This window comes from Pelophylax lessonae, assembly GCF_965119305.1.
Source record: "Pelophylax lessonae genome assembly, chromosome: 1".
Lineage (NCBI taxonomy): Eukaryota > Metazoa > Chordata > Amphibia > Anura > Ranidae > Pelophylax > Pelophylax lessonae.
The window spans coordinates 524,146,822-524,174,039 of NC_138768.1; the positions used below are offsets into that span (position 1 = coordinate 524,146,822).

The window sequence follows — 27,218 nt, forward strand, 5'->3', positions numbered from 1 at the left end:
GGAGAGCTCAGAGCCGCCAAAAGCACGTCCGCTCACATGTCCCGCTAGCCACGCCCCCTCAATGGTGAGTATGTTTAATATTATATATAAATGGTTATGTGGTTGTGATAGCCTTTGCTTCTTTTGCCAATGTGTGAGGTTTTATAGACATTCCAAAGCATAATCTATTCACATTTAACAGCTAGGCTTTAAAGCTGAACTTCAAGCAAATGGCTAAATACAGTTGAAATATGTGTATAAACAGGCAGCTTAGTGAACTCTGATACAGGGGTTTACTTGAGGCTGATATTAGGATGTAGTCAGATGCTTACACTATTGCACTCTAAGAATAAACGTAATGGTTTTTATTAGTCGGAAAAAAATATAATTTTTTTGTAAAACCTTACATAGTTACATAGTTACATAGTTAGTAAGGTTGAAAAAAGACATCAGTCCATCCAGTTCAACCTATGATGCGTGTGTGTGTGTTTGCTTTTAACCGTACATTGTATACCCCTGTATGTTGTGGTCTTTAAGGTGTCCATCTAATAGTTTTTTGAAACTATCGATGCTCCCTGCTGATACGACTGCTTGTGGAAGAGAATTCCACATCCTTACTGCTCTTACAGTGAAGAACCCCTTACGCACTTTAAGGTTAAACCGCCTTTCCTCTAGTTTTAGTGAGTGGCCACGTGTCTTATTGTATCTCCTTTCTCTGAATAGTTTGTTCCTTATGCTCGGGTCACCAGTACAGTATTTGTACATTGATATCATATCCCCCCTCAATCGTCTTTTCTCCAGAGAGAAAAGGTTCAGTGCTTGTAGTCTTTCCTCATAGCTGATGTCCTCCATTCCCCTAATTATTTTTGTTGCCCTTCTCTGGACTTTCTCCAATTCCAGCACATCCTTCCTGAGGACCGGTGCCCAGAACTGGACAGCATACTCCAGATGTGGCCGGACCAGAGTCTTGTAGAGTGGGAGAATAATCTCTTTATTTCTGGAGTGAATCCCCTTTTTTATACATCCCAGTATTCTGTTGGCTTTGCTTGCGGTGGCTTGGCATTGCATGCCACTGCCAAGCTTGTTGTCTACCAGTACCCCCAAGTCCTTTTCCATCCTAGACTCACCCAGAGGTTCCCCCCCCTAGTGAGTAGCTTGCTTTCTGGTTTCTGGCCCCCAAGTGCATTACTTTACATTTATCAACATTAAACCTCATCTGCCATGTAGTTGCCCACCCCGTTATTTTGTTCAGGTCTGCTTGCAAGGTTTCTACATCCTGCATAGAAGATATTGGCATGCCTAGTTTAGTATCATCTGCAAATACTGAGATTGTACTCGATATCCCCTCCTCTAGATCATTTATGAACAAATTAAACAGGATTGGTCCCAGGACAGAACCCTGGGGGACCCCACTTTCCACACCCGCCCAATCCGAGTACTCCCCATTAATCACCACCCTCTGTACTCTCCCCTGGAGCCAGTTCTCTATCCAGGTACTCACCTTATGGTCCATAACTACCTTCCTTAGTTTGTACAGTAATCGTTTGTGGGGAACGGTGTCAAAGGCCTTTGCAAAGTCCAGATACACCACATCCACAGGCTTACCTTTATCTAGGTGGCTGCCCACTTCATCGTAGAAGGTTAATAGATTGGTTTGGCAAGAACGATTTTTCATGAATCCATGCTGATTACTACTTATAATACCGTTTTTATTACTAAAGTCTTGTATGTGGTCCCTTAACATCCCCTCCAAAATTTTGCAGACTACAGATGTTAGGCTGACCGGCCTATAGTTACCCGGGATATATCTCGGCCCCTTCTTAAATATTGGTACCACGTTGGCTTTTTTCCAATCAGCTGGCACCATACCCGTCTGTAAACTATCCTTAAAGATCAAGAATAATGGTCTGACAATCACCTGGCTGAGCTCATTAAGAACCCTCGGGTGCAAGCCATCCGGTCCCGGGGATTTATTTATGTTAAGTTTCTCTAGTTTAGCTCTAAGTCTATCTTCTGTTAACCATGGCGGCACTTCCTGAGGTGTATTATTTAGTTCGGCCTTACAAGCTGGGTTCGTGTAGCCCCCCGATTCTTTTGTGTAGACTGAAGAGAAGAAATGATTTAACACTTCCGCCTTTTCTCTGTCCTCAGTGGCCATATTTCCTTTATCATCTTTTATGGGGCCAATGTGTTCTGGCCTCGCTTTCTTACTGTTTATATACTTAAAGAACTTCTTGGGGTTCTTTTTACTCTCCTCCGCTATATGTCTCTCGTGTTATATTTTAGCCGCCCTGATTTCATCTTTACATTTCTTATTACACTCTTTGTAATGCTTAAATGCTGCCAATGACCCCTCAGTCTTGTATTTTTTGAAGGCCTTTTCTTTAGCACTAATATACATTTTTATGTTGGAGTTTAGCCATCCAGGGTTTATTTTTGCTCTTTTAAATTTATTTCCCTTTGGAATGCACTGGCCAATCCCCCTGTCTAGTATGCTCTTGAAGCACTCCCATTTTTCCTCCGTGTTCTTTGTTTCCAGGGTTCTATCCCAATTGATATTTACTAGTAGCAAGCGCAGTTTAGGGAAATTGGCTCTTTTGAAATTCAGTGTCCTTATATTACCCCTCTGCTTCCTATTACTGTAATTAATACTGAAACTTATTGACCTATGGTCACTGTTTCCTAAGTTGTCCCGTATTTCTATATCCGTGATCAGGTCTGTATCGTTGGTAATCAGTAGGTCAAGTACCGCATTGTTTCTTGTCGGTGCATTCACCATCTGACCCATAAAATTGTCCTGCAAAACATTTAGGAACTGCCTAGCCTTGGCTGAGTGCGCGGTTCCTTCTGCCCAGTCTATATCTGGATAATTAAAGTCCCCCATTATAATGACATTTCCCATCCTTGCTGCCAATCCTATCTGTAAAAGGAGGGCCGCCTGACCCTCCTCCCTCTGGTTGGGGGGCCTATAGCATACGCCCAATATTACCTTCCCCGCCGTGTCATCCCTTTGAAGCTCTACCCATAGGGATTCTGCCTCATCCATAGCTCCATTATTAATATCATCCCTCATATTTACCTGTATGCTGTTCTTAATATACAGACATACCCCTCCCCCTTTTTTACCCTCTCTATCTCTGCGATAAAGGGAATACCCCTGAATGGTCGCCATCCAATCATGAGAGCTGTCAAACCAAGTCTCAGTTATCCCCACAAAATCTAAGTCCTCCTCAAACATCAGCAGCTCCAGTTCTCCCATCTTGTTGGCCAGGCTTCTGGCATTGGTATACAAACCTCTTAATTTTGATCGGTTACATTTATCCTCATTTGATGTTTTTAGGCTGCTCTCTTGATTTTTCCCCATACCCACCCTGGGTATAGGAGCTCCGAACACCCTACCGCTAATGCCCCCATTTCTGCCCTCTGAAACTTGCTTTCCACTGGCTAATTCTACATCTGTACCCTCCCCCCCATTCCCTAGTTTAAAACGTAATCTTGGTTATAGTGCTGACTACAGGAGAATGGGAACTGACAAAAAAAAAAGCTGTAGGCCAGTCCAGGGTAACTCCTCTTACAGTACAACCCATGGTAAATGCTTAAGGGTCCCCGCTCAGGCTATCAAGGTCTGATGAGTTGGATTCTGCTGACTGGTGAAGGTGCAGGCTGAGGGGAGGTCCGTCAAGACCCAAAGTAGGCTACAAAAATAGAAAGAAATAGCCTGGCAGCCGCACACCTCACCCAGCCTGAGTTTTTAGCAGGTAAAAGCACCTTCAGCTTAATTTATCCAGGCCACGTCCCCAACATGTTTCTCCCCACCCTGTGGCTTAACCACTTAAGCCCCGGAGGATTTGGCTGCTCAAAAACCAGGGCCTATTTTGGCACTGCGTTTAACGGACAATTGCACGGTCGTGCGACGCTGTACCCTAATGAAATTGACGTCCTTTTTTTCCCACAAACAGAGCTTTCTTTTTGTGGTATTTGATCACCTGTGCGATTTTTACTTTTTGCGCCATAAACAAAAAAAGAGCGACAATTTTGAAAAATAAACAATATTTTTCACATTTTTTTACATGAAGTTCTCAAAAAAAATGTAAAAATCAAAATTTTTTAACATTTTAGGCCAATTTGTTTTCTGCTACATATTTTTGGTAAAAAAAATCGCAATAAGCGGATTTTGATTGGTTTGCGCAAAAGTTATTGCGTTTACTAACTATGGGAAAGATTTATGTCATTTGTATTGTTTTTTTTTAAACTAGTAATGGCGGCGATCTGCGATTTTTCTTGCTGGACTGTGACTTTGCGGCGGACAGATCGGACCCCTGACTGACATTTTTGGGGGTACCAGTGACATTACTACAGTAATCAGTGCTATAAATATGCACTGTTACTGTAAAAATGACACTGGCAGGGAAGGGGTTAACTTTACTGGTGATCAAGGGGTTAAGTATGTCCCTAGGGGCGTGATTCTAACTGTTGGGGGGGGGCGTGGCTTGTGATGTAATCACAGAGACATACGATCCTACATAGCAGGATCGTGTAGTCTCTGCAGTTACACCAGGGAGAATGACAGGTGGCTTTGTTTACATTAGCTGCCTGCCTTTCTCCCTCTCCAGCGGGAGACTGCGAGTGGCCGGCGGACATCGGAGCCGCCGGTCACTCGCGCGGGATGTCAGGGAACGAGCGGGGGCGAGAGCGTGCCTCTAACGGCGCGCGCTCGCCCCCTAGAGGCTCGTGGGCGAGCGACGTACCTATACGACGCTTTGCCCAGGAGGGGCTGACCGCCGCAGTATATGTACTTGCGGCGGTCGGCAAGTGGTTAATCATGGAGGCTCATGATTAAGCCCCGGAGGTGGGGTGGAACATGTTGAGGACGTGGCCTGGATGAACCGAGCTGAGGTTGCTTTTACCTGCCAACTGCTCGGGCCAGGTGAGGTGTGCGACGGCCGGGCTATCTCTTCCTATTTTTGCAGTATATTTTCAAATTTTAGCAAAGTAGTATAGGTATCAATATAAACACATAGGTGGAACCTGTGTCCCCAAATCGACTGCAAGAAATGTCCTATTTTCTTACTTGTCTATTGAGGAACACAGGAAGTCTTTACCATTCAGGATGTCTAAAAGCAGTCCATCTGAGAGGTGGACTACATAGCAAACAAATACTAACAGGCCCAAGAAAGAACAAAAGAAAATTGGAACAGGGGGAGACAAAGGTCGTAAGCAAAGAGTGAGAGGCTTGTGGTCTCTAGAACAGGAAAGCTAAGACAGATATCTGGCCCTTGATAATGCTTAGAGCCAAACTCTGTTTTAGACCCAGCTGCAGGAATTAGAGGATTCAGCCTACTGAGAAACTCTGAGAGGGAAGCATCAAGACTCACATCAAGAATGCCTTCTCAATCTGATGATAGACTTTGCAGGGAGGAAACCTTGCTAGCTGTGAGCATTGTAGTAATCACAGATTCAGAGATGACCTTGTCCCTTTGAACCACGGTTTCAACAGCTATGACATTAAAGGCAGCAACAGTGAAGCAGGAGGGTAAATGTGTCATTGAGACAGAAGATTGTGGTGACAATCTGGCAGAGTCCATAGAGTACAACAAAAAGAGAGGGGCGCACCGACCTAGTGCATTACCACTAAAAAGGTTTATTAAAATCCAAAATAATATACATTATACTAACAAACAATTGTAGATAGCACACATGTAAACAGGATCGAACAAAAGATCTCCAAGGTAGCCAAGGCACGGATAACGTGATGATGTCCAAACTAATCTGCTAAGGCTGATGCGTTTCGAGGGCGAACCCTCTTCCTCAGATCCAAAGAGTGCTACTGAACCACAAACTGCACTGGCAAGGGGCTAAATAGTAGGTTTTCTCCACCCACTAGTGTACTGTCCCGCCTCACAAGGAGCAATGGTCAGTAAGGAGAGGGATGGATAAAGGCTGAAAAGATAGCTGTGTTACCCAAGGATAGAATCACAATGTACGCTGATGCCAAGAAACCTCCCTCAACCCCCACCAATATCGGATCGTGGTGGCAGCACTGACAGAAACAGCTTATTGGAAAAATATATACAGTATATTGAGGACTGAGAATAAAAGACAACAAATCATCTATCATTAAAATCATACATAGTTTAAAAGAAAGAAACATATTCATCAGAATGCCACAAAGGGGTAGGAGCAGAAAAGCAGTGCCTCCTCAGTGTAGATAAAAAGGTTATTTATTACATAAAAACAATGTAGTAACTCACACAGAGGAAATAGTTGATCAGCAAATAAGGATGGTTCATCTGCAACAAGGTAGGGATGTTAGGAAAGTACATGCTCAGCAATGCCTGAGGAAGGAGCACGCATGCTCCGAACGCGAGCACCCCCCTGCCACTATTGGTTGTAAGCCTGTATACTGAACGCTGCCAGAAACACAGGAAGTGTCGGACTCCACCGGCACAGCCAGGACTACGGCCCCTACAGTGTACTTCCCTAACATCCCTACAGTGTTGCAGATGAACCATCCTTATTTGCTGATCAACTGTTTCCTCTGTGTGAGTTACTAGATTGTTTTTATGTAATAAATAACCTTTTAATCTACACTGAGGTGTCGCTGTTTTTCTTCTCCTAGCCCTTTCTGTCTGTTGCAGAGTTCCTCTAGTTCTGTATGAAGCCTGCAGGCAAGGGCTATTCCATCCATCTCCACTAACCCCAGGGATTGAACTATCCTGCATACCTCCTAAAAAAACTAACTACAGCCACAGTTGAAACTTTTTTCATAAGACCGAATGTACTTGACTTTTTCACTGGCGCAGGTCAAACGTTGTGTATATGTACTTATCAGAACGCCACAATCCACCTGTAAAACATACTTGTATGCGATCTGAAATCGCACCGTCACTGAGGATGCTGATTGGCAACATATGCATACTTATAGTGATCTCTCCATAAATACAGACCTTACTGGTGCTCCCCCAAAAATTCTGAACCATTTCAGTCTTCTTGTGGCTTACATCAATCACTATATTGACCACTATACTAACATCCATATGTGTAGGGGGGGGAAAGGGGAGGGGGATTTTGGGTTGTGGTCCATACAACCATCCGTGCTTTCAGCCTCCCAATGGCTTGATACGCACGCCAACTGATATCCGGAAGTGCGGGCGGATTGCGTTCCACCAGCCATAACAGCATTTCCGGAGGGACCGCCATGTCATAGGCAGTCTCCTCCGAGATCCAACACGCAGTCTGAGTGGCTGCCTCAACAGCCAAGGGCATGCCGAGACATAACAGACAGCAGCCCGGACCCGCCCACCCTTAAGCAGTGGGGAGGAAACTATAGTAGTAATAATACGATCGTGGTTCCCCAGGCAATGAGCCTATCACAATACATTATTCGGTATGTTAGAAGCCTGGATGATGAAAATAATTATAATTGGAATTTATCTACAGAAGGCGGAAAGGAAAGGGGAAAAACTGAAGGAAAAGAAAAAAACAACAGTATTAAAATTGAAATATATATACAGTGGGTACGGAAAGTATTCAGACCCCCTTAAATTTTTCACTCTTTGTTATATTGCAGCCATTTGCTAAAATCATTTAAGTTCATTCTTCTTCCTCATGAATGTACACATAGCACCCCATACTGACAGAAAAACACAGAATTGTTGACATTGTTGCAGATTTATTAAAAAAAAAACTGAAATATCACATGGTCCTAAGTATTCAGACCCTTTGCTCAGTATTTAGTAGAAGCCCCCTTTTGATCTAATACAGCCAGGAGTCTTTTTGGGAAAGATGCAACAAGTCTTTCACACCTGGATTTGGGGATCCTCTGCCATTCCTCCTTGCAGATCCTCTCCAGTTCTGTCAGGTTGGATGGTAAACGTTGGTGGACAGCCATTTTTAGGTCTCTCCAGAGATGCTCAATTGGGTTTAAGTCAGGGCTCTGGCTGGGCCATTCAAGAACAGTCACGGAGTTGTTGTGAAGCCACTCCTTTGTTATTTTAGCTGTGTGCTTAGGGTCATTGTCTTGTTGGAAGGTAAACCTTTGGCCCAGTCTGAGGTCCAGAGCACTCTGGAGAAGTTTTTTGTCCAGGATATCCCTGTACTTGGCCGCATTCATCTTTCCCTCGATTGCAACCAGTCGTCCTGTCCCTGCAGCTGAAAAACACCCCACAGCATGATGCTGCCACCAACATGCTTCACTGTTGGGACTATATTGGACAGGTGACGAGCAGTGCCTGGTTTTCTCCACACATACCGCTTAGAATTAAGGCCAAAAAGTTCTATTTTGGTCTCATCAGACCAGAGAATCTTATTTCTCACCATCTTGGAGTCCTTCAGGTGTTTTTTAGCAAACTCCATGCGGGCTTTCATGTGTCTTACACAGAGGAGAGGCTTCCGTCGGGCCACTCTGCCATAAAGCCCCGACTGGTGGAGGGCTGCAGTGATGGTTGACTTTCTACAACTTTCTCCCATCTCCTGACTGCATCTCTGGAGCTCAGCCACAGTGATCTTTGGGTTCTTCTTTACCTCTCTCACCAAGGCTCTTCTCCCCCGATAGCTCAGTTTGGCCGGACGGCCAGCTCTAGGAAGGGTTCTGGTCGTCCCAAACGTCTTCCATTTGAGGATTATGGAGGCCACTGTGCTCTTAGGAACCTTAAGTGCAGCAGAAATCTTTTTGTAACCTTGGCCAGATCTGTGCCTTGCCACAATTCTGTCTCTGAGCTCTTCAGGCAGTTCCTTTGACCTCATGATTCTCATTTGCTCTGACATGCATTGTGATCTGGAAGGTCTTATATAGACAGGTGTGTGGCTTTCCTAATCAAGTTCAATCAGTATAATCAAACACAGCTGGACTCAAATGAAGGTTTAGAACCATCTCAAGGATGATCAGAAGAAATGGAAAGCACCTGAGTTAAATATATGAGTGTCACAGCAAAGGGTCTGAATACTTAGGACCATGTGATATTTCAGTTTTTCTTTTTTAATAAATCTGCAACAATGTCAACAATTCTTTGTTTTTCTGTCAGTATGGGGTGCTATGTGTACATTCATGAGGAAGAAGAATGAACCTAAATGATTTTAGCAAATGGCTGCAATATAACAAAGAGTGAAAAATTTAAGGGGGTCTGAATACTTTCCGTACCCACTGCATATATATAAAGAGAGAGCATAATATATACATCTATATATCACCCTCTCTTGTTGTTTTTTAGTGTTTTTTGGATACCCTTGGTCCTGAGGGGGCGGCAAGACCATAAGTGATGCCAACACAGACCAGTGAATACTAATCTTTCCCTCATCACACACCACTTGAGCGCAGGAGAATCATTAAGCTTTAGAGTCCATAGAGTGTTTGATAAGATTCTTAGCAGCTGAACGTACCACATCCAACTGGCCCAGTCCAGAGCAATGAGGATTAAGAGAATTGCTTCCATACATACAGTACGTAGTTTCTTAGTTAGTGAGATTGAAAAAAGACACCAGTCCATCCAGTTCAACCTATGATGAATGTGTGTTTAAGTGTTTATGTTAATAGTACATTGTATACCTCTGTATGTTGTGGTCTTTAAGGTGCCCATGTAATCGTTTTTTGAAACTATTGATGCGCCCCGCTGACACCACTGCTTGTGGAATAGAATTCCACATCCTTACCGTTCTGACGGTATAGAACCCTTTATGCAATTTAAGGTTAAACTGCTTTTCTTCTAATTTTAGCGAATGGCTGCGAGTCCTTTTATATTTCCTTTTGCTGAATAGTTCATTCCCTATGCTTGGATCGCCAGTACGGTATTTGCACATTGATATCATATCCCCTTTCAAGCGTCTCTTCTCCAGAGAGAATAGGTTCAATGCTTGAAGTCTTTCCTCATAGATGAGATCCTCCAGTCCCTTTATTAGCTTTGTTGCCCCGCTCTGGACTCTATCCAGTTCCAGCACATCCTTCCTGAGGATCGGTGCCCAGAACTGGAAGGCATACTCGAGGTGTGGCCCGACCAGAGTCTTGTAGAGTGGGAGAATTATCGTTTTATCTCTGGAGTAAATCCCCTTTTTAATACATGCCAGTATTCTGTTGGCTTTGCTTGCAGCAGCTTGACATCGCATGCCATTGCTGAGCTTGTCGTCTACTAGGACCCCCAGGTCCTTTTCCATCTTAGATTCCCCCAAAGGCTCTCCCCGTAGTAAGTAACTTGCATTCGTATTTCTGGCACCCAAATGCATTACCTTACATTTTTCAACATTAAACCTCATTTGCCAAGTAGATGCCCACCTCATTATTTTGTTCAGGTCTTCTTGATAGGTTTCCACATCCTGTGTAGAAGTTATTGCCCTGCTTAATTTAGTATTGTCTGCAAATGCAGAGATTGAGCTGTTTAGATCATCCTCTAGGTCTTTATGAATAAATTAAATAGGATTGGTCCCAGGACAGATCCTTGGGGGACCCCACTTTCCACACCAGACCATTCCAATTATTCCCCATTTATCACCACCCTTTGGACTCACCCCTGAAGCCAGATTTTAATCCAGGTCTTCTGTTAACCATGAGGGTGCTTCCTGTGACATGTTATTAACTTTAACATTACAGTCTAGGTTACTGTATCCCCCAAAATATTTTGTGAAGACTGAGGAGAAGAATTTATTTAGCACCTTCCTCTTCTTTCTGTCCTTTGTAGCCAGATTCCCTTCGTCGTCCTTTATGGAGCCAATGTGTTCTGGTCTAACTTTCTTACTATTTATATATTTAAAGAATTTCTTGGGGGTTTTTTTACTCTTTTCCGTGATGTGCCTTTCGTGTTCTATTGTAGCCGCCTTGATTGCGCTCTTACATTTCTTATTGCATTCTTTGTAACCTTGGAATGTTGCAAATGACCCCTCAGCCTTGTATTTTTTGAAGGCCTTTTCTTTAGTTTTTATATGCATTTTACGTTGGAGCTTAGCCACCCAGGGTTTATTTTAGCTCTTTTAAACTTATTCCCCATTGGAATGCACTGGCCAATACCTTTTATTTAGTAGGTTCTTAAAGCACTCCCATTTTTTCTCCATGTTCCTTAATCCTAGGATTTTATTCCATTTTATATTGTCTAACAAAGAACGCCGTTTAGGGAAGTTGGCTCTTTTGAAATTCAATGTCCTTGTATTAGCCTTGTGTTTCCTATTTCTATGATTTATACTGAATCCTGCAATGCAGACAAGGAAGAAGTTCCAGGGTAAGAAAATAGATTATGGTGTACTGATCTCAGAGAGCCACCAAACCATTTGTAGAGGATTCTGTATCTGAAGAAAAACCTCTCCCGGTTGTTGTTGAAACTGGAGGCCATGAGGTATACAATTGGTGTTTCCCACAGGACAAGGTTAGAATGTGAAGTTCTGCCCAGGACAGGATCCAAATGCCTATCTTACTATGGGGAGACTTCTGATTCTTCCGTGATGATTTATGTGCCCCACCACTGTGGCATTGTTGCACTGAATCTGATTTGGTTGACCTATCAGCAGGGACAACCAAATCACCTGAAGCTCCAGGATGTTGATCAAGAGAAGAGACAAGGTGCTCAAGAGGCCTCCCCAGCTTGACAGGCTGGCAACCATTGTGAGGCCCCTCCAAAAGATAAGGAAATAACCCCCCCCCCCATTCCAGAGCCATCAACCCAGGGACAACATGGTCTTTAGTGCCATACAATCGGTCTGTTCAGGGACCTGTTTCCTTTGACAGAAGATCGTTGTAGAGGTCTAACCCTGGGTAAATGCAACTGCCTTGAAGCAGGCTACCATTAAACCAAAGAACCTCATACAAAAGCAGATAGCTAAACGACTCCTGGACTGGAGAGCTGAAATCTGAGGTTGGAGAGTCTAAAGTTTTCCCTGTTAAAGACACATTCTGGCCTGAGCTGTGGCCAGGACTTGACCCATATACTCCAAATGATGAGTCAGTTTCAGTGAAGGTTCAGGATCCACCCGAACTGATGTAACATCTTGACAGCACCTTGGTGCACACCTGAGGTGCAGGGTCACAAACTGATAGTGTAGGGCCACACAGCAAAACATGGGAAAAATGGGTACTTGCAGGCGTGCAACCTTGATATCCACAGAAGCCAGAAAGTCTCCCTGGTGAAGGGAGGCAATGACAGATTAGGTGAATTCCATGTGGAATTTCTGGGCTTATATGAAGATATTAAGAACCTTGAGAACGAATATGGGACAGATGCCCCCCCCCCTTCCCCCTTGGGCTTGGAAATAATGGAACAGTTGGAGTAAAATACTTAAAACCTTTCTGCCACAGTAACTGGGGTGATGACACCAGGTCCAGAAGACCTTTGAGGGCTTGAGGAAGATTGAATTTGTATGGAGAAACAGGAGGGTTGAATGTGAAGAAGAGGCAGCAAACAAATCTCCAGTTTGTAGCCTTGGCATACCACTCCCTACACCAAAGCATCAGAAATGCAAGTTATCCAATTGTCTGCAAAAGCTAACAAACATACCCCCACTCTGGAAAGTAGAGATGCATCTTCATGCAGAGGAAGGCTTGTCTGAAAATTTGCCAGATTTTGAGTGCCAGACCTTGCAGGCAGACTGGAAAGCAGGCTTGGATGGTCTTGATGAGGTGGTCAAGAAAGTGAGACATTTCTTAGCAATTAGGGTGTGGGAAGACTTCACAGCCTGCTCCCAAGGTTTTGTCCTCTGAGAAAGATGGGTGATTCTTCTACCAGCAGTAACATTGGCGATAGTATCAGGAGTCAGTCCAAAGAGATGTTGTCCCTCAAAGATCATGCGGATCAATTCTTTTTTGCTCAAGGGCTCAATAGTCCAGTACTTCAACCAAAATTGTACTACGCATGTGTACTGACATGAGCTTCATGTAAAAGATGAGACAGGAAGCTTGCAGCAGACTGTCACAGGTTAAAGCTTCAGCCATATGCTCCATGCAGTTAGTATTCAAGGGATCAACCTCAGCAGTGGTAAGTTCTTTTGAGGAATTTTGACCAGTTAGCCATCATTCACAAAGTAAAGTCACAGCTAGAAAGGGTTAAAGGGCAGAACTGTGAGAACAGAGTTTGAGAAAAGGCTTCCAACTGTTTTGTGTCCTTAAAGATAAGCGCAACTTTTATTGGAATAGTAAGCATCTTGTTAGACCAGACACTGCCAAATCCACAGTAAGAATAAACCAATTGTGCAAACAAAATACTCCACAAATGGTTACAAGGCTAATTAGAACTTGAGGGGAGCAAACACTTTATCACTGTGTTTCCAGTCTCTGTATAGAAAGAGTTGAAAAAGCTGGTACCAGGGTAAAGTCTTGGCAGCTGTAGGTAATTAAAAGGATTCAAGACTGCAGACACCACTGTTAGTAGCAACAGAGGGCTGCACACTGCATCAATAAAAACAAAAACAGTCTCCTTTAATTTTGGAATAATAATGGTAAATGGGGACTTCTCAGGGGAAAGCAGTCTCAGGGACTGGAATAACTCAGATGAAGTCTCTGTGGCTAATGGCTCAGAAGCTACTAAGGGCATGGGTAAATCAGATGTAGAATCTGAGGGAGAATGCACAGGAGAGTGTATGTAACCACTGCTCCAACCACAACTGATAGGGATAAAGAAGACTGATGACGGGATAGGCTTTTGGAGTAGAAGCCTACATGATTCCAGGCTGCAGGCATCTACAACATCATTAGGACCCTACAAGCATCCCTGGAGCCCTTACTAATGTGAGAGCTTGGGGCACCAGTGGGATTGTCCCCACAGGTCTACAATCAGACATGCTGTCACTGCGTGGCAGTAAAGCAAGGCTCAGATTAAGAGGCAACACCTCAGGTACTCATGAAACCCATAAAGCTGGTAGCAGATGAGGATCAGATGGCTGGAGGTGACCAAGGTCACTGTGGGTAGATAGCAGGAATGGATTGGAAGATTGAAATTCGAAATGGCTCTTGCAAGCAGGCTCAGCAGTGGAGAAATGCTTCCTTGACGCTGTATAGAGGGAAAGCGAGCTCGGAGTGCACCCACATGAAACAAAGAAATTAGGAATTTAAATGTGATGGGTGACCTATGCAAATATAGGGCTACCAGGGCTCGGCCCAGTTGGCCTACTCTGACCTACATAGTGAATCTTCAGAGACAGGGCAAGTGCTTAAGCAATGCTGGCAGCTCCACAGCTAACTTTTACCAGAACAGAGTTTGCCCTATGCAGAACCCAGTTCCTGAAGGTCTCTTTCAGGCTAGCCCTGCAATGTCCTGTCCAATGAGTTCTGGACGCAGCCCTCCTGAGGCCAGGCTGAGATATCTGCATTTCAATAAAAAAGCTCTACCAGTGTTGTAGAGAGGAGATTTCATTAAAGAAACATATCAAAGAGTAAGGAAAAAGGGCTAGCAAAAAAAAAAAGGTTATACTTTAACACAGCTGCTGAAAAAATCATTCATTGACGGACACAGCTCCTGGTATTCATAGCCATTGGGTTATACTGCCCCCTTGCTGGGATCTTTGGTCCTGCCAAAATTTTATAGATAGGAAATGTTTTTCTCCTGGATTTTTCCTGTGGGACCTACAATTAAATGCCGGACTGCGCGATGGGCTGGATAACCAGATCCAGTGGTCACCTCAATCTGGCCAGTCAGCCCGCACAGACCTCAGCTCTGTGCAAGGTTGGCCGTGACATAGCCCCACTGGATAGGGGCTAGCCTGCGAGTTAAATGCTTCATGAGGTCGCGTACGACTGGGTCTCGGTCCGAGTCGCAGTGTTCCTTCTGACCAACAGCCCCCCCATTTCGATGGAGAGGGGTTCAGTCTGGAGCGGTGCCAGCCTGGTTCTTGGTATGGTGAGTAGCTCTCCCCCCTCTCCCCCTGGAGGGTTTTGGGGTGGACATGGGCCCCTCCTTGGGATGGTCAGACCCCCGGGTTTCCTTCCTTCCCGCAGGCACCCTCCCCGTCGAGTCCCTCATCCTGCCCCCCCTTCCACATACGCTGGGGCTGTTTGGGTGGTCTGGCCACTTTCCAGGGGTAGGGGCAGGGCGCTGAATGGCGATGGGGGTCGGGAGGTCACGCCGCCGGCGACCGGACGATCGACTGGCCTGCCTGGATCTGTCCTTGAGGCCTGGTCTCCCAATCCTGGGTCCATGTATGCCTCGTGGTGCCGCACGGGGCCACCATTTTGTTGTAGCCTGTGTGTTCTATACACGGCGGCCATGTTTATGTAGTCCAGTTGCCATTTTGCTGTGGTTTGCCATTGAAGATAGTGGCAGCCATTACAGTGGAGACCTGTGGGTGGCAATTTCGGCAGTGAGAGCCCCTCCTCAATCCCTGGTGCAAACTCCTGGATAATTTTTCTTCCTGATCACGGCACGTGTAGTGCAGATTTTCCTGGTATCTGCAGGTGCTTGTCTTTGCGGGCGGTGAATCGGGTGGGGTCCTCTCCCTTTCTGCTGAGAATCGCTAGGTGCTTGTGCCTGGCGACCAGGTGGTGCTGTCAGCACGGTGGGGGTTGTCCCTTAGCAGTGATCTCATCAGATCTTGAATATGATTCGGCCGCCGCAGACATGGATCACCCTGCTGAGTCTGCAACCTGGAATCCTCTTATAGTGAGGATGATTTGTCCACGTCTGCGACTGCACACAAAAAGGAGCTGGTGGATGCACTGATTGTATCTGTGCGTGAGACCCTGAAGATGGAGGACGCAGCTAAAGCTGCGATGGAGGCGCAGGTACCCTTTGGCACTAACAAGCAATCCAGAGCTGCAAAAGTGTTTCCTTTCTCTGCCTATTTTTTACAGAATTGTTGTTAAAGAGTGGGGATGGCCAAAGCGTCCCAGTGGGGTCTCTAAGCGCATTACTAGGCGTTACCCCTGTGAGGAGTCCCTTCTTAAGAAGTGGACTGTGCCACCGGTGGTGGGCCCCTTCTGTTTCCAGATTAAACAAGGCAACCATGATTCTGGTTCAAGAGGATCTGGCTGACCGGAAGGCAGAGGCTGTGGCCCACTATATGTACAGTCTAGCTGGTTCGGCAATGAGGCCAATATTCACCATTGCCCTAGTGTCACAAACTCTGACCAATTGGGCTAAGCTCATACGCTGTGACCTGGAGGGGGAACAGCTCCCCCCTGCCTTTGCCGAGCTGGCGGACCAACTGGGCCAGGAGCTGCAGTTTATCTGTGATGCCTTTTACGATGCAGCTCCCCTGATGGCTCGCCTCTCTGTGGGCGGTGGTCCTACTGCGTGTCTTTTGGCTCAAATGCTGGTCTGCGGACCAGGCTTCTAAAAAGATCTTGACTGATCTTCCCTTTTTAAGGAGATCATTTGTTTGGAGCTACCCTGGATGACATCATTAAAGGTCTCACAGGGAGGAAGAGTACCTTTCTTCCGCAGGTTACTAAGGGCAAGGGACCTCGTCGTAGATGTTTTTTGGTCCCTCAGGGTCGACTGACAAGGGCTCAAAGCCTTTCAAGGATGCCTCCTGGCAGATTCAAATGAACCTGCTCTGGCAAGCCAAGATTGGGCTTCTCAAGACCCGTGGACAAGGCTCCTTCAGCATGAAGGTGCGCCCTCACCCGTATCGGGGGTGGAGGGACGTCTTCACTGGTTTCCCGACCCGTGGACTTCCCTAGTGCAAGACAAGTGTGTCCACAAAGTCATTCGGTCCGGCTACAAGATCAAATTTTGCTCTGGTTTTTTTACTTTCAACTTGCGCCTGTCCCCAGACCACATACAGGGCCTCTTTGGTGCGGTACAAGACCTGTTCCTTCAAGGGGCGATTGTCCCGATTCTGAATTCGGAACATTTTCAGGGATTTTACTGTTCACAGTTCACAGTCCCTAGGAAGGAAGGCAATGTGCGTCCAGTCCTGGACCTCAAGGCGCTAAACTGCTTTGTGCGGGTACAGAAGTTCAGAATGCAGTCCATTCGAAGGGTGGTGGCATCCCTGCGTCAGGGGGATTTCCTCGCTTCTATTGATATCAAGGATGCCTACCTTCACATTCCAATATGTGCCAGTCACCAGCGTTTTCTCAGCTTTGCTGTGGGAGAGGAGCATTATCAGTTTGTGACGTTACCCTTTGGTCTTGCTTCTGCTCCTTGGGTCTTCACAAAAGTGTTAGCCCCTGTGCTGGCCTTGCTACGCCAATGGAGGATCGCTGTACTGGGCTACTTGGACAATCTCCTTCTGCGAGCGGAATCTCCCTCTGCTCTGGTGGAGAACCTGGAGATCACAATACAAACTCTGCAGGAGTTCGGCTGGACTCTGAATCTTCAGAAGTCTGCTCTGGTTCTGTCCACAAAGCTGGACTATCTGGGCCTGACTCTGGACTCAGCCTTAGCCAGAGTGCTCCTTCCTCTGGACAAACTCCAAAAATTGCAGGCTGCAATTTGCCTCCTGTTGTCCAACAGATGGTCATCCCTACGGACTTGCATGCGGGTGCTGGGCCTGATGGTGTCTACCTTTTTGAGGTGGTTGTGTTTCCATACGAGGTCCCCGCAAAGGGAGATTCTGACCAATTGGGACAAGACTCCCCAGTCTATGGACAATCATATCCGGCTGGGTCGGGGAACGATAGAGTCCTTGATATGGTGGCTTAGTTCTCTGAAGATTCGGCTGGGAAAATCCTTCCTCCTCTTGTATTGGGCAGTGGTCACCACGAATGCCAGCCTGTCTAGCTAGGGAGGTGTCCTCAGCAAGCATTTTGCTCAGGGGATCTGGACGCTGGAAGAATCCAGACTATCGATCAATGTCTTGGAACGCCGAGCGATCAAACTGGACGGATTGTCTTCAGGGTTGTCCAGTGCGCATTCAATCGGACAATGCCATGGCCGTGGCCTATGTCAATCATCAAGGGGGCACAAAAAGTGTCCTGGCGGCTCTGGAGGTAGCCAACATTCTAAGGTGGGCAGAACGGTTCATTCCAGCCCTTTCTGTCGTACAAATTCCAGAGGTGGAAATTTGGCAGGCGGATTATCTCAGTTGGCTGGCGTTGGACCATCGGGAGTGGTCCCTTCATCCGGAAGGGTTTCATTAGCTATGTTTCCAGTGGGGCACCCCCAAGGTGGATCTGTTGGTATCTCAACTCAACAGAAAGGTGCAGAGATTTGTGGCTCGGTCAAGGGATCCTTTGGAGGATGCAACAGACGCGCTGGTGGCTCCATGGGGTCAGTATCGGCTGATTTACGTCTTTCCTCCGACTAAGCTTCTGCCCAGACTTCTACACAGGATTGAGTTAGAAGTGTTTCCGGTCATCTTAGTGGCATTGACTGGACTCGCCTCGCTCGGCTTGGTACACCAATCTGGTGCGGCTGGTTGCCGACGTTCCTTGGAAGTTCCTCTCAGGAAGGATTTTCTGCCCCAAGGACCGATCTTACATCCATCTTAACCTTCCTTCAACGGTGGGTTGAACAGAAATTGACCTTGAGTACCATCATGGGCCAGGTGTCGGCTTTGGCGGTCTTCTTCCAACGACCTTTGGCCACATACTCCCTGGTGCATACCTTTCTTCAAGGTGTCCGACATTTGGTTCCTCCAGTGCCGCCTTGGGGTCTTAATTTGGTACTTTCAACTCTGCAAAAGCCTCCTTTTGAAAATATTCGGGCAGATTCCCCTGATTACATTATCCCAGAAGGTGGCCTTTTTAGTAGTTATCACTTCTGCGCACAGGGTGTCGGAACTGGCGGCGTTATCCTGTTGTTCACCTTACTTAGGGATTCACAGGGATAAGGTGGTTCTTCGCCCCTGTCCATCGTTCCTTCCAAGGGTTGTCTCTGACTTTTATTTGAATGAAGACATTGTGTTAGCATCCCTGTGTCCCAGGCCTAAACATCCAAAGGAAATTGCCTTGCATGCCTTGGATGTGGTCTGGGCAATTCAGATGTACTCGGCAGCTACGGAGACTGTCAGAAAATCGGACTCTCTATTTGTGCTCACAGATGGACCTTGAAAAGGGTTGTCCGCTTTCTCTGTGACCATTTCCAGATGGATCAGACAGACGGTGATTCAGGCTTATTCCATCAGGGGTCAGGTTCCTCCTTTCCCTGTCAAAATGCGCTCTACTAGGGGGCTAAGTATCTCCTGGGCCTTCCGTCATCAGGCGTCAATGACACAGGTTTGCAAGGCAGCCATCTGGTCATTGGTGCACACTTTTACAAAGTTTTATAAAGTGGATGTGTTGGCATCTGCAGGCTGCTGTTCAAGATGACCTGATCCTCTTTGAGGGTGTATTGTTTTTTTTCAGGTGGGCTCCGGTTGTTTGGTTGAGCCCCCGTTGCCTGGTGGGCTAATGTTTAGCCTTGGGGAATTTTTTGGTTGTTCCCACCCCTCATGTTTAACACTGCTTTGGGACGTCCCGATGGTTATGAATAACATAGCTGTGTCCATCAATAAACAAAAGAAAAAATGGGATTTTTGATCTACCATACAATCCATTTCTCTGAGTTCTTTGACGGCCACAGCACCCACCCCTCTGTGGAGTTATTATTCTCCTGATACTGCTTGTTACAAAGCTGAGTGGCTATAGCAGAGAGAGGGAGTATACCCCCCTGGGACTGCCCATGGGTGTAGCCAGATTTCTTTTTTGCCTAGTGTCCTACTTCTATAGGGGGCAGTATAACCCAATGGTTATGAATACCAGGAGTTGTGTCCGTCAGTGAACATCAGAGAAATGGATTTTACGATAAGTCAAAAATCCCATTATTTTAGGATGGCCTACATTTTTTGTTTGCTGGTGTCCAGTCATTCTTTAGGTGGCTGTATAACCAAAAAGTTAAAGAATTTTCTTAATGCACAAGAAAGAAATAGTGTTTTTATATCTTAGTCTCTTCAGACTTGTGTCACATTAGTATTTATAAATGCAGTGTTATGCAGGCTGAGAAAAATATAATTTAAAAGCTAATTTAGCAGGTTATTCTCTCCTGAGAAGAGCTGGAGGAGTGTTCCAGATCCATTTAGGCTTATCTAATGAGGCTGATTTTGTTTTAAGATTTTTTTTAGTAAATAGGCTATGTGTGCTAATCACATGGCAATTGGTTATATTTCAGTTTATTAGCCAGCTTAGTAAAAAGCTGAAATCAGATTGGTTGCTATGGATTACTGAATTTTTTTTGATTGTTGGCTTCAAGAGGAGCCATAAAACCTTTAGCGTCAAGCGGAGTTCCAGCCATTTGACTCACCTGTCCAACGGTCCAGCGATGCGGCTGCCCGAAGCCTCGATCCTCTCCCTCGGCGCCGGCATCACTGCTGTGGGCACTCGGCTGTTACAGTTTGCGGCTTCACAGCCGGGTACCCACTGCGCATGCGCGAGTCGCGCTGCGCGCCGTGATTGCCCGGCAATCTTCTGGGACCTCTGACGTGTCCCAGAAGATTGCAGGGAGGGAGGGGGAGAGGAGAACTTCCGCTCAGGGCGCCGCGGTGCTCCGAGCGGAAGTGGGAGCGGGTACCTGTCAAAACTAGGTACCCGCCCCCCCCCCCCCCCCCCCAAAAAATGACATGCCAAATGTGGCATGTCAGGGGGGTAGGAACACCTAAAGCGGAAGTTCCACTTTTGGGTGGAACTCCGCTTTAAATATATTCCGTTAAAAAAAAAATAGCATTTTTGAAGATAAATACTGTACTGCGTGATAGTATCTTTACAGTATGTTGATAATAGCTTGCAATAATATTTGACAGAGTATGTTGCAAAAAAAAGAATTGTTGTGGCATTTAATGAATTATTATGCAGTTGCTAAAGATTTCCCAGTAGTAAGGAACTGATTGTTCAGGGAGAAACAAACTACATAGATCCCTTGTCTTAAGGGACTTCTGCAGAGTGAAAGTGAGATTTACTGGGTAAATTCGATTACATGGCCCATTCTGCTGATCATCTATGTGAAAAGATTATCAGTTTCAGTGGCCACTGATGATTCCTCAATTCTAGCAGTCAGACATGTGAATGCAGAGATACAGACTAATAGGGCCTAGGTATACAACTGTACTGGAATTTCATTCAAAAGTATTCTCTCTTTACTATTAAACCCAAAACCAAATATATTGCAGCCTACCAATACCTGTCAGTTACTTTTATTGCTCATCTTGAGAGATGCAAAACTTTATCAAATAAAACTGCTAAATTACTTGCAATAAAGTTATTTAAATAAAAGTCTGTACGCAAACGCACCCTAATTCAAGAGTACATACAGGAGGTAGATTTCCCAACACTGACCGGTGAGGTTGTGCTGGACCTGGAATGGCCGATCACCACCACAGGAATTGCCTAGGTTATAACTGCCCTCCCCAATGGGAAATGAAGGTTTTACCAACGCATACTACTGTAAATGTTCTGATATCCTATTGCCCCCTCTATGTACATATCTTAACACTATCAACACCTCAAATCCTTTCCCTAGGGAAGCCCTATTGGCACATAACCCAGGGAGAGACCCTGGGCTATGCCCAAACTACCGCCCCATATCACTACTGAACTCTGACACAAAAATTTTGACCATGAGATTGCAGGAATCCTTGACATCCATAATTCACCTGGACTAAATTGGGTTTTATTCCTGGTAAGGAGGCCCAGGACAATACTGGCAGAGCTATTAACATCCTACACTGGCTACGCCAGGGCCCCGTCCCAACCACCCGCATTACTGCTGTCAACCGACGCCGAAAAGGCCTTTGATAGGGTGGATTGGTTATACCTGTAGGAAACCCTGTTGAGGCTGGGCTGTAGACAGCGGATGCTAGGATGGATTCTAGCATTATATCAAAGACCAAAGGCCAGGGTTGGGGTGAATGGGACTCTTTCCTCTCCATTTACCATAAGCAAGGGTACCAGACTGGGCTGTCCTCTCTCCCCCCTATTGTTCACCCTGGTTTTGGAATCTATGCTACGTAAGGTGAGAAATAACTCAGATATACAGGGTGTCTGCGTGGGTGCAACCGAATATAAATGATCAGCCTGCGCGGATGACATACTCTTTTATGTTACCCAACCTCATACCACCCTGCTGTGTTGGTGTTGGAATGTTGGAATTGCAGCAGTATGGCTATCTATCTAACTTCAGAATGAATTATGATAAATCAGAACTTTTTTCCAGTAGCAGTCCCCTACCCCCCCCCCCGATCTGACATCCCTCTTAAAACAAAACTTTTCATTCAAATGGCAAACAAAGATGCTCCCATATTTAGGCACCAATATATCTCTGGACTTAAGCCTTTTATACTCAGAGAACTACGGTAAACGTTTGAGATCCATAGAGGGTGACCTTAGGAAATGGGGGAATGGGGCTCTTATTTGGATGTGACGTATCAATGTGCTAAAAATGAATGTCTTTCCACGATTCCTCCATCTATTGATTTACCACAATCATTTTCCCGACATATACGTAAACGCTTTGCGACCTTTGTATGGCAAAACTCATGCCCCAAACTAGCCTATTTACTTCTAAGCAGACGCAAGGAGGACGGGGGACTGGGACTCCCAGACCTTCATGTTTATTATAAGGCGATGGCCCGGGTACGCATTCTTAACTGGCACCACAATTATGCTGACAAATTATGAGTAACCCTAGAAAAACCATAGCGGGTCATAATTTGGCAGGGGCATCGTGCATTCCTGCACTGGGTAGGAGTCTATCTTCTTGGGTCTTCCCCTGAACGCTAACCACATTAAAAATTTGGGATAGAATAAACAGGACAGGAGACTTAGCTCCCCTGACATCACCACTATCTCCACTGGGTGGGTTCCCATGGTTCATCACAGGTGAGGAACTAGTCTTTTTCAGACATTGGAGCTCAGATGGAGACACCAGGTGCCTGGGGATGACCCCTGCGGGATACATTGATACACTAGCCCAATTAAGACAGAAGTATGGACAGTTCCCCATAGACTTTTGGCGCCACAGGAAACTACAGTACTTCATCACCAAGTTACGCCCTAAGCTTCGTACCTTACAGAATTTGAGGACATGTGTGCTCGCAAGTCAGACAACTCCCATTTATTTACTTTCACACACTTATAGATTACAACTGCGGACACAAACCCAAACCACTCCCTACTTTATCCGAGAATGGGAGTCTGAATTGGGAATCACATTCATGAAGCCCTAATTGCAAAAAATAGTTAAATGAACCCATGTTTTCTCTATAAGTATGAAAATGCCAGAATCCTGTTATAAACTCCTCTCTCTTGGTGGTACTGTACTCCCCACCATCTAGCCAAAATTTTTCCAGGGACAAACCCCAACTGTTGGAGAGGATGTCCACAAGAAGGTACATATTTACACCTTTGGTGAAATTGTCCAAAAATTCAGCAATTCTGGAAGGACATGGATACATATGACCACCCTAAAACCCTTGGAATTTAAACCTATGCCCTATCTTTTCCACGATAACCTCTCCTCCATAAAATCATATAAATGCAGTGTAACCCCGCGTTTGTTGAATGCGGCGAAATGCCTTATTCCCAGATATTGGAGACAGACTACTTGTTCCACTCTGGAGGAGTGGGGTAAGGAAGTGGAAAAGATAATGAAGGCAGAGAGATGGGTATATAAATGTCAAAACAGGGAACAATTCTTGGATGTTCGGTCCGGATGGATGGTTGTTTCCATGGATATGAATAAGCCCACTGAAACTACACTATCTGACACAGCAGGTATTTCATGACCTCTCAGATGGGGGGCTGGCTCCGGTGGGGGACATACCTTAAGCAGGATAGTCGGGCGAGGCAAGGCACTCCCATGTGACAAATGGTGATAATTGCATGCTCTCTCTTCAATAGTGGTTGAGAGACCATGCTCCCAGAGCAACTGAGACCCATGGCAGTTTAGATGAAGTTTACTTTATTCTTTTTTATTACCCCTAATTATGATCAACAAAGGTCTGACCTAATGAACACATTGCTGGGGACTCTGAATTTCCCAATTCAAGACTCTGAAGAGTCAGTGACTAGTGTCTTAAGAAAATACCAAGAATATCCCTGGGCGTGGCGGCTTCTAACGGGGGTATCCGATTGTGGGTGCTTCCTGGAGTCAGCCACACAGAGGAAATGACCAGACATTCCTACACTACTATACAATTCATGTATAAGTTTAAAATGTTGTCATAGATTGACGGTCGGCCAAGGTCAGATCATTTGGGGGTACCTTTTGTTCTTTTATAGTTTTGTACTTTATCTTTTCCCCTTTTTTCTATGTTTTTCTTTTTGTTTTGTTTTCTCTAACATCTATTAATGCAAGAAGACGTGTTCTTCTCATTTCTGAATGTATTCTAGTAATGGTTTTGCATGACAATAAAAACTGATTATGCAAAAAGTAAAAAATAAAAGGCTGTGATTTTTAACATGATGTGGTCACTTTGGTCTGACAAGGCTGATCACCCTATGTAGGTTCTAATTTATGGCTGATGTGTTTTCCTTATTTATTTAACTAGTAAAACTTAATTAGGGATAAGAACAACTAGTTGAATGTTTTTCCGTACAGAACCAGATTTCTGTCGAAAAGTAAACACAATTTGGTGGTGAGCATCACTTCAGAGCTGTAACAACATTTTTGAGTATTCGGATATAGGAAGTGGAGCATACTTCTGAAAATTGACATCATTTAGCCATGAGTGCATTAGAGGGCATTTATCAAGCAAATTTGTGCCAAAATAATTAAAATCAAGCTGGGTCTTGTTCATCAAAGTATCTGTGACAGGTTTACAGACCTGTGCATCTGTGTTACTGGACAGCCAAGTGTGACAGTTTGCAAAGTTCAAAGACAGATTTATTACTTGAATATGAGACAGATTTCCATTGCAAACAAACACATAATTAAGAAGTGGTTAGGGCCAAGTTTCATTCAGTTGCAGTTCTACTTTAGAGCAGCCAAAAGAGGAATTTATGACTGTAGCCATGACTTTAACGTTGCAATAGCATATGCACATGCTTTATGATTGCACTGATGCCTGTAATATTTTGTACCTCTCGGATGTCTTTTCCCCTCTGTTACTAAATTTGAAAGCACTTTTCAAATAAACAGTTGTATGACAAAAAAATAATTTATATTAGCCTTGTGGGAGGATTGATAAATGTCCCCCGTTGTGTTTATGGTTGCCAAATCATTAACCTAATTTAGATCTGATTTATTGTTTCTGTGACCTTAGGTTGGCTGCCATGTGATGACCCCCTTGATGACCTCTTTTTCTGTTCTATCATAAGCAGTTTAACATACTGCCTCCCTCCCAGCACACCTTCTTTTATAAATCACACACTAAGCTCCCATGCACCAAACATTAAATTATATTGCAGCTTTTTCTTTTATGCTGAGAGTCCTAATAGTCAACAGCAAAAAAAACAGTTTTCATATAGGCCAAATCCCTGGTTGTGTACTCTGCACTACATCTTCTCACAACTGTCCACAGGCAGCCAAACAATTACCTCTGAGTCTCAGTGTTGCTCACCCAGTAACTCAGTGCCTATATGCCTCGCCTCACACTCCAGTGGTACACCATGATGTGGGATGTAATGGCACTCTTCGGCAGAACTGAGGGCAGTTAAGGGCAGTATGTAAATGCCCGTAGGGGAGAAGAGGGGGGGGGGGTGAAGGTCTGGCTAGGGTATCTGTATGTGAACCTACTTAAAGTGGAACTGTAGTCAGAAAATAAAGTCCTGATAGGTTACTTCAGGATGGCCCCTTCTGCAGATATGGGTAAAAAAAAAAAAAAAAAAATAAGTGCCCTTTATTGTTTAAAATCCAATAATGCATTGTATCGCCCTGATCTGCACAGCTTCAATTGTTTTCTGTTCTTGGCATAGTGTCAAAAATCAGAGCCACTAGAGACAAATCTGCTGACAGCCTAAAGATTTACTGCTGTTCAGGGGCTCTGGGCTTCAGCAGAATGACAGCCCCACCAAGAAGAAATGGGTACAATGCTGGAAGAAATTTACAGCACACGTTAATTTTGGTAGCATGAGTATTGATGTGAAATGTATATTCCTTGCTAAAGGACATTCTTTTTTATCAAGTTGTTATGGGTAATGTTCTGTTTTAAGAGCTAAATAAAACTGGCAGTGTGGGATGCTTGTCGGTTTTTCTGCTGGCATTGACACCCTAGTGTGGCCCTTGGGAAATCCAGCCGTCAACCTAATCAAAGTTTCTGCATGGATGTAAGTGTAAGTCTCTAAGTATCATGAGAACCAAGAACATGGGCCTGGTGGTAGCTACAAACATTACTTCCTCTTTTGCTAATTTGCTGCCTTATTGTAAGTGTGATTTTACACTATTATTTGCATTGATATCCCCAATGCTTGTAGTAATGAATGCATTTTAATGAACTTTAATGAATTATTCTGTTTTTCGTTAGGTGGTATCTTTGGCTGACTATGACCATGTGGAGGAAGTCACCAAAGAAGGTTCAAAGAAATCTCCATCTCCTGGATATCCATTGGTATGTGTCACACCATGTGACCACCACTTTCCTAAATATTCCATAATGAGGGAGCGATGTGAGGAGGCCGGCATCAACCAGTCCACTATCATGTTCAGCTGGGAAGTGGCAGCGCCCACTGACTCAAGTGGGGCCCGATCTCCTTTTGAGACGATAACTGATACTACTCCTTTCACAAGTGTCAATCACATGGTGAGTACCAACAGAAAATATCATTTTCATGACACTTCATATGGTTAAACATGAAGTGATAAGTGACAACAAAATGCAGTAGTTCAATTTAAAATAGTAAAAAAGTACCGGGCACTTTCACCTCCTTCCTGCCCAGGCCAATTTTCATCTTTCAGTACTGTCGCACTTTGACAATATCACAGTTATGCAACACTGTACCCAAATGACATTTTTATAATTTTTTGAGACAGATATAACTCTTTTGGTGGTATTTAATCAGCATGGATTTTTTTTTGTGCTATACAGACAAAGAAAGACAGAAATTTAGAATTTTTCGTTTCTGTTATAAAATGTTTTAAATAAGTAAGTTTTCTCCTTTACTGATGTGGGCTGATGAGGCTGCACTGATTGGCACTGATGGGCACTAATAGGCTCCAATGATGGGCACTGAGGTGGCACTGATGAAGGGGTATTGATGAGACTGCACTGATATGTGGCACTGATGGGCACTGATAGGCAACACTGTTAGGTGGCACTCATAGGCACTCATCAGCACTGTTGGGTGGCACTAATAAGCATTGCTGGTGGGCACTGAAAGGCATCACTGTTGGACACTGACAGGCATCACTGTTGGACACTGACAGGCATCACTGTTGGGCACCGATCGGCAGCACTGATTGATACAAATTGGCAGCATTTGC

The 27,218-nt window shown here is 44.9% G+C and overlaps 1 protein-coding gene across 1 annotated transcript in view; it reads left to right on the forward strand.

Moving 5' to 3' along the window:
- FRAS1 (Fraser extracellular matrix complex subunit 1) overlaps positions 1–27,218 on the forward strand; it is an 843,167-nt gene that overhangs the window by 772,007 nt on the left and 43,942 nt on the right. Inside the window, exon 63 of the mRNA XM_082266873.1 lies at positions 26,263–26,538. Within this exon, the coding sequence (XP_082122999.1) occupies positions 26,263–26,538 (276 nt within the window). The remainder of the gene's footprint in view (positions 1–26,262; positions 26,539–27,218) is intronic.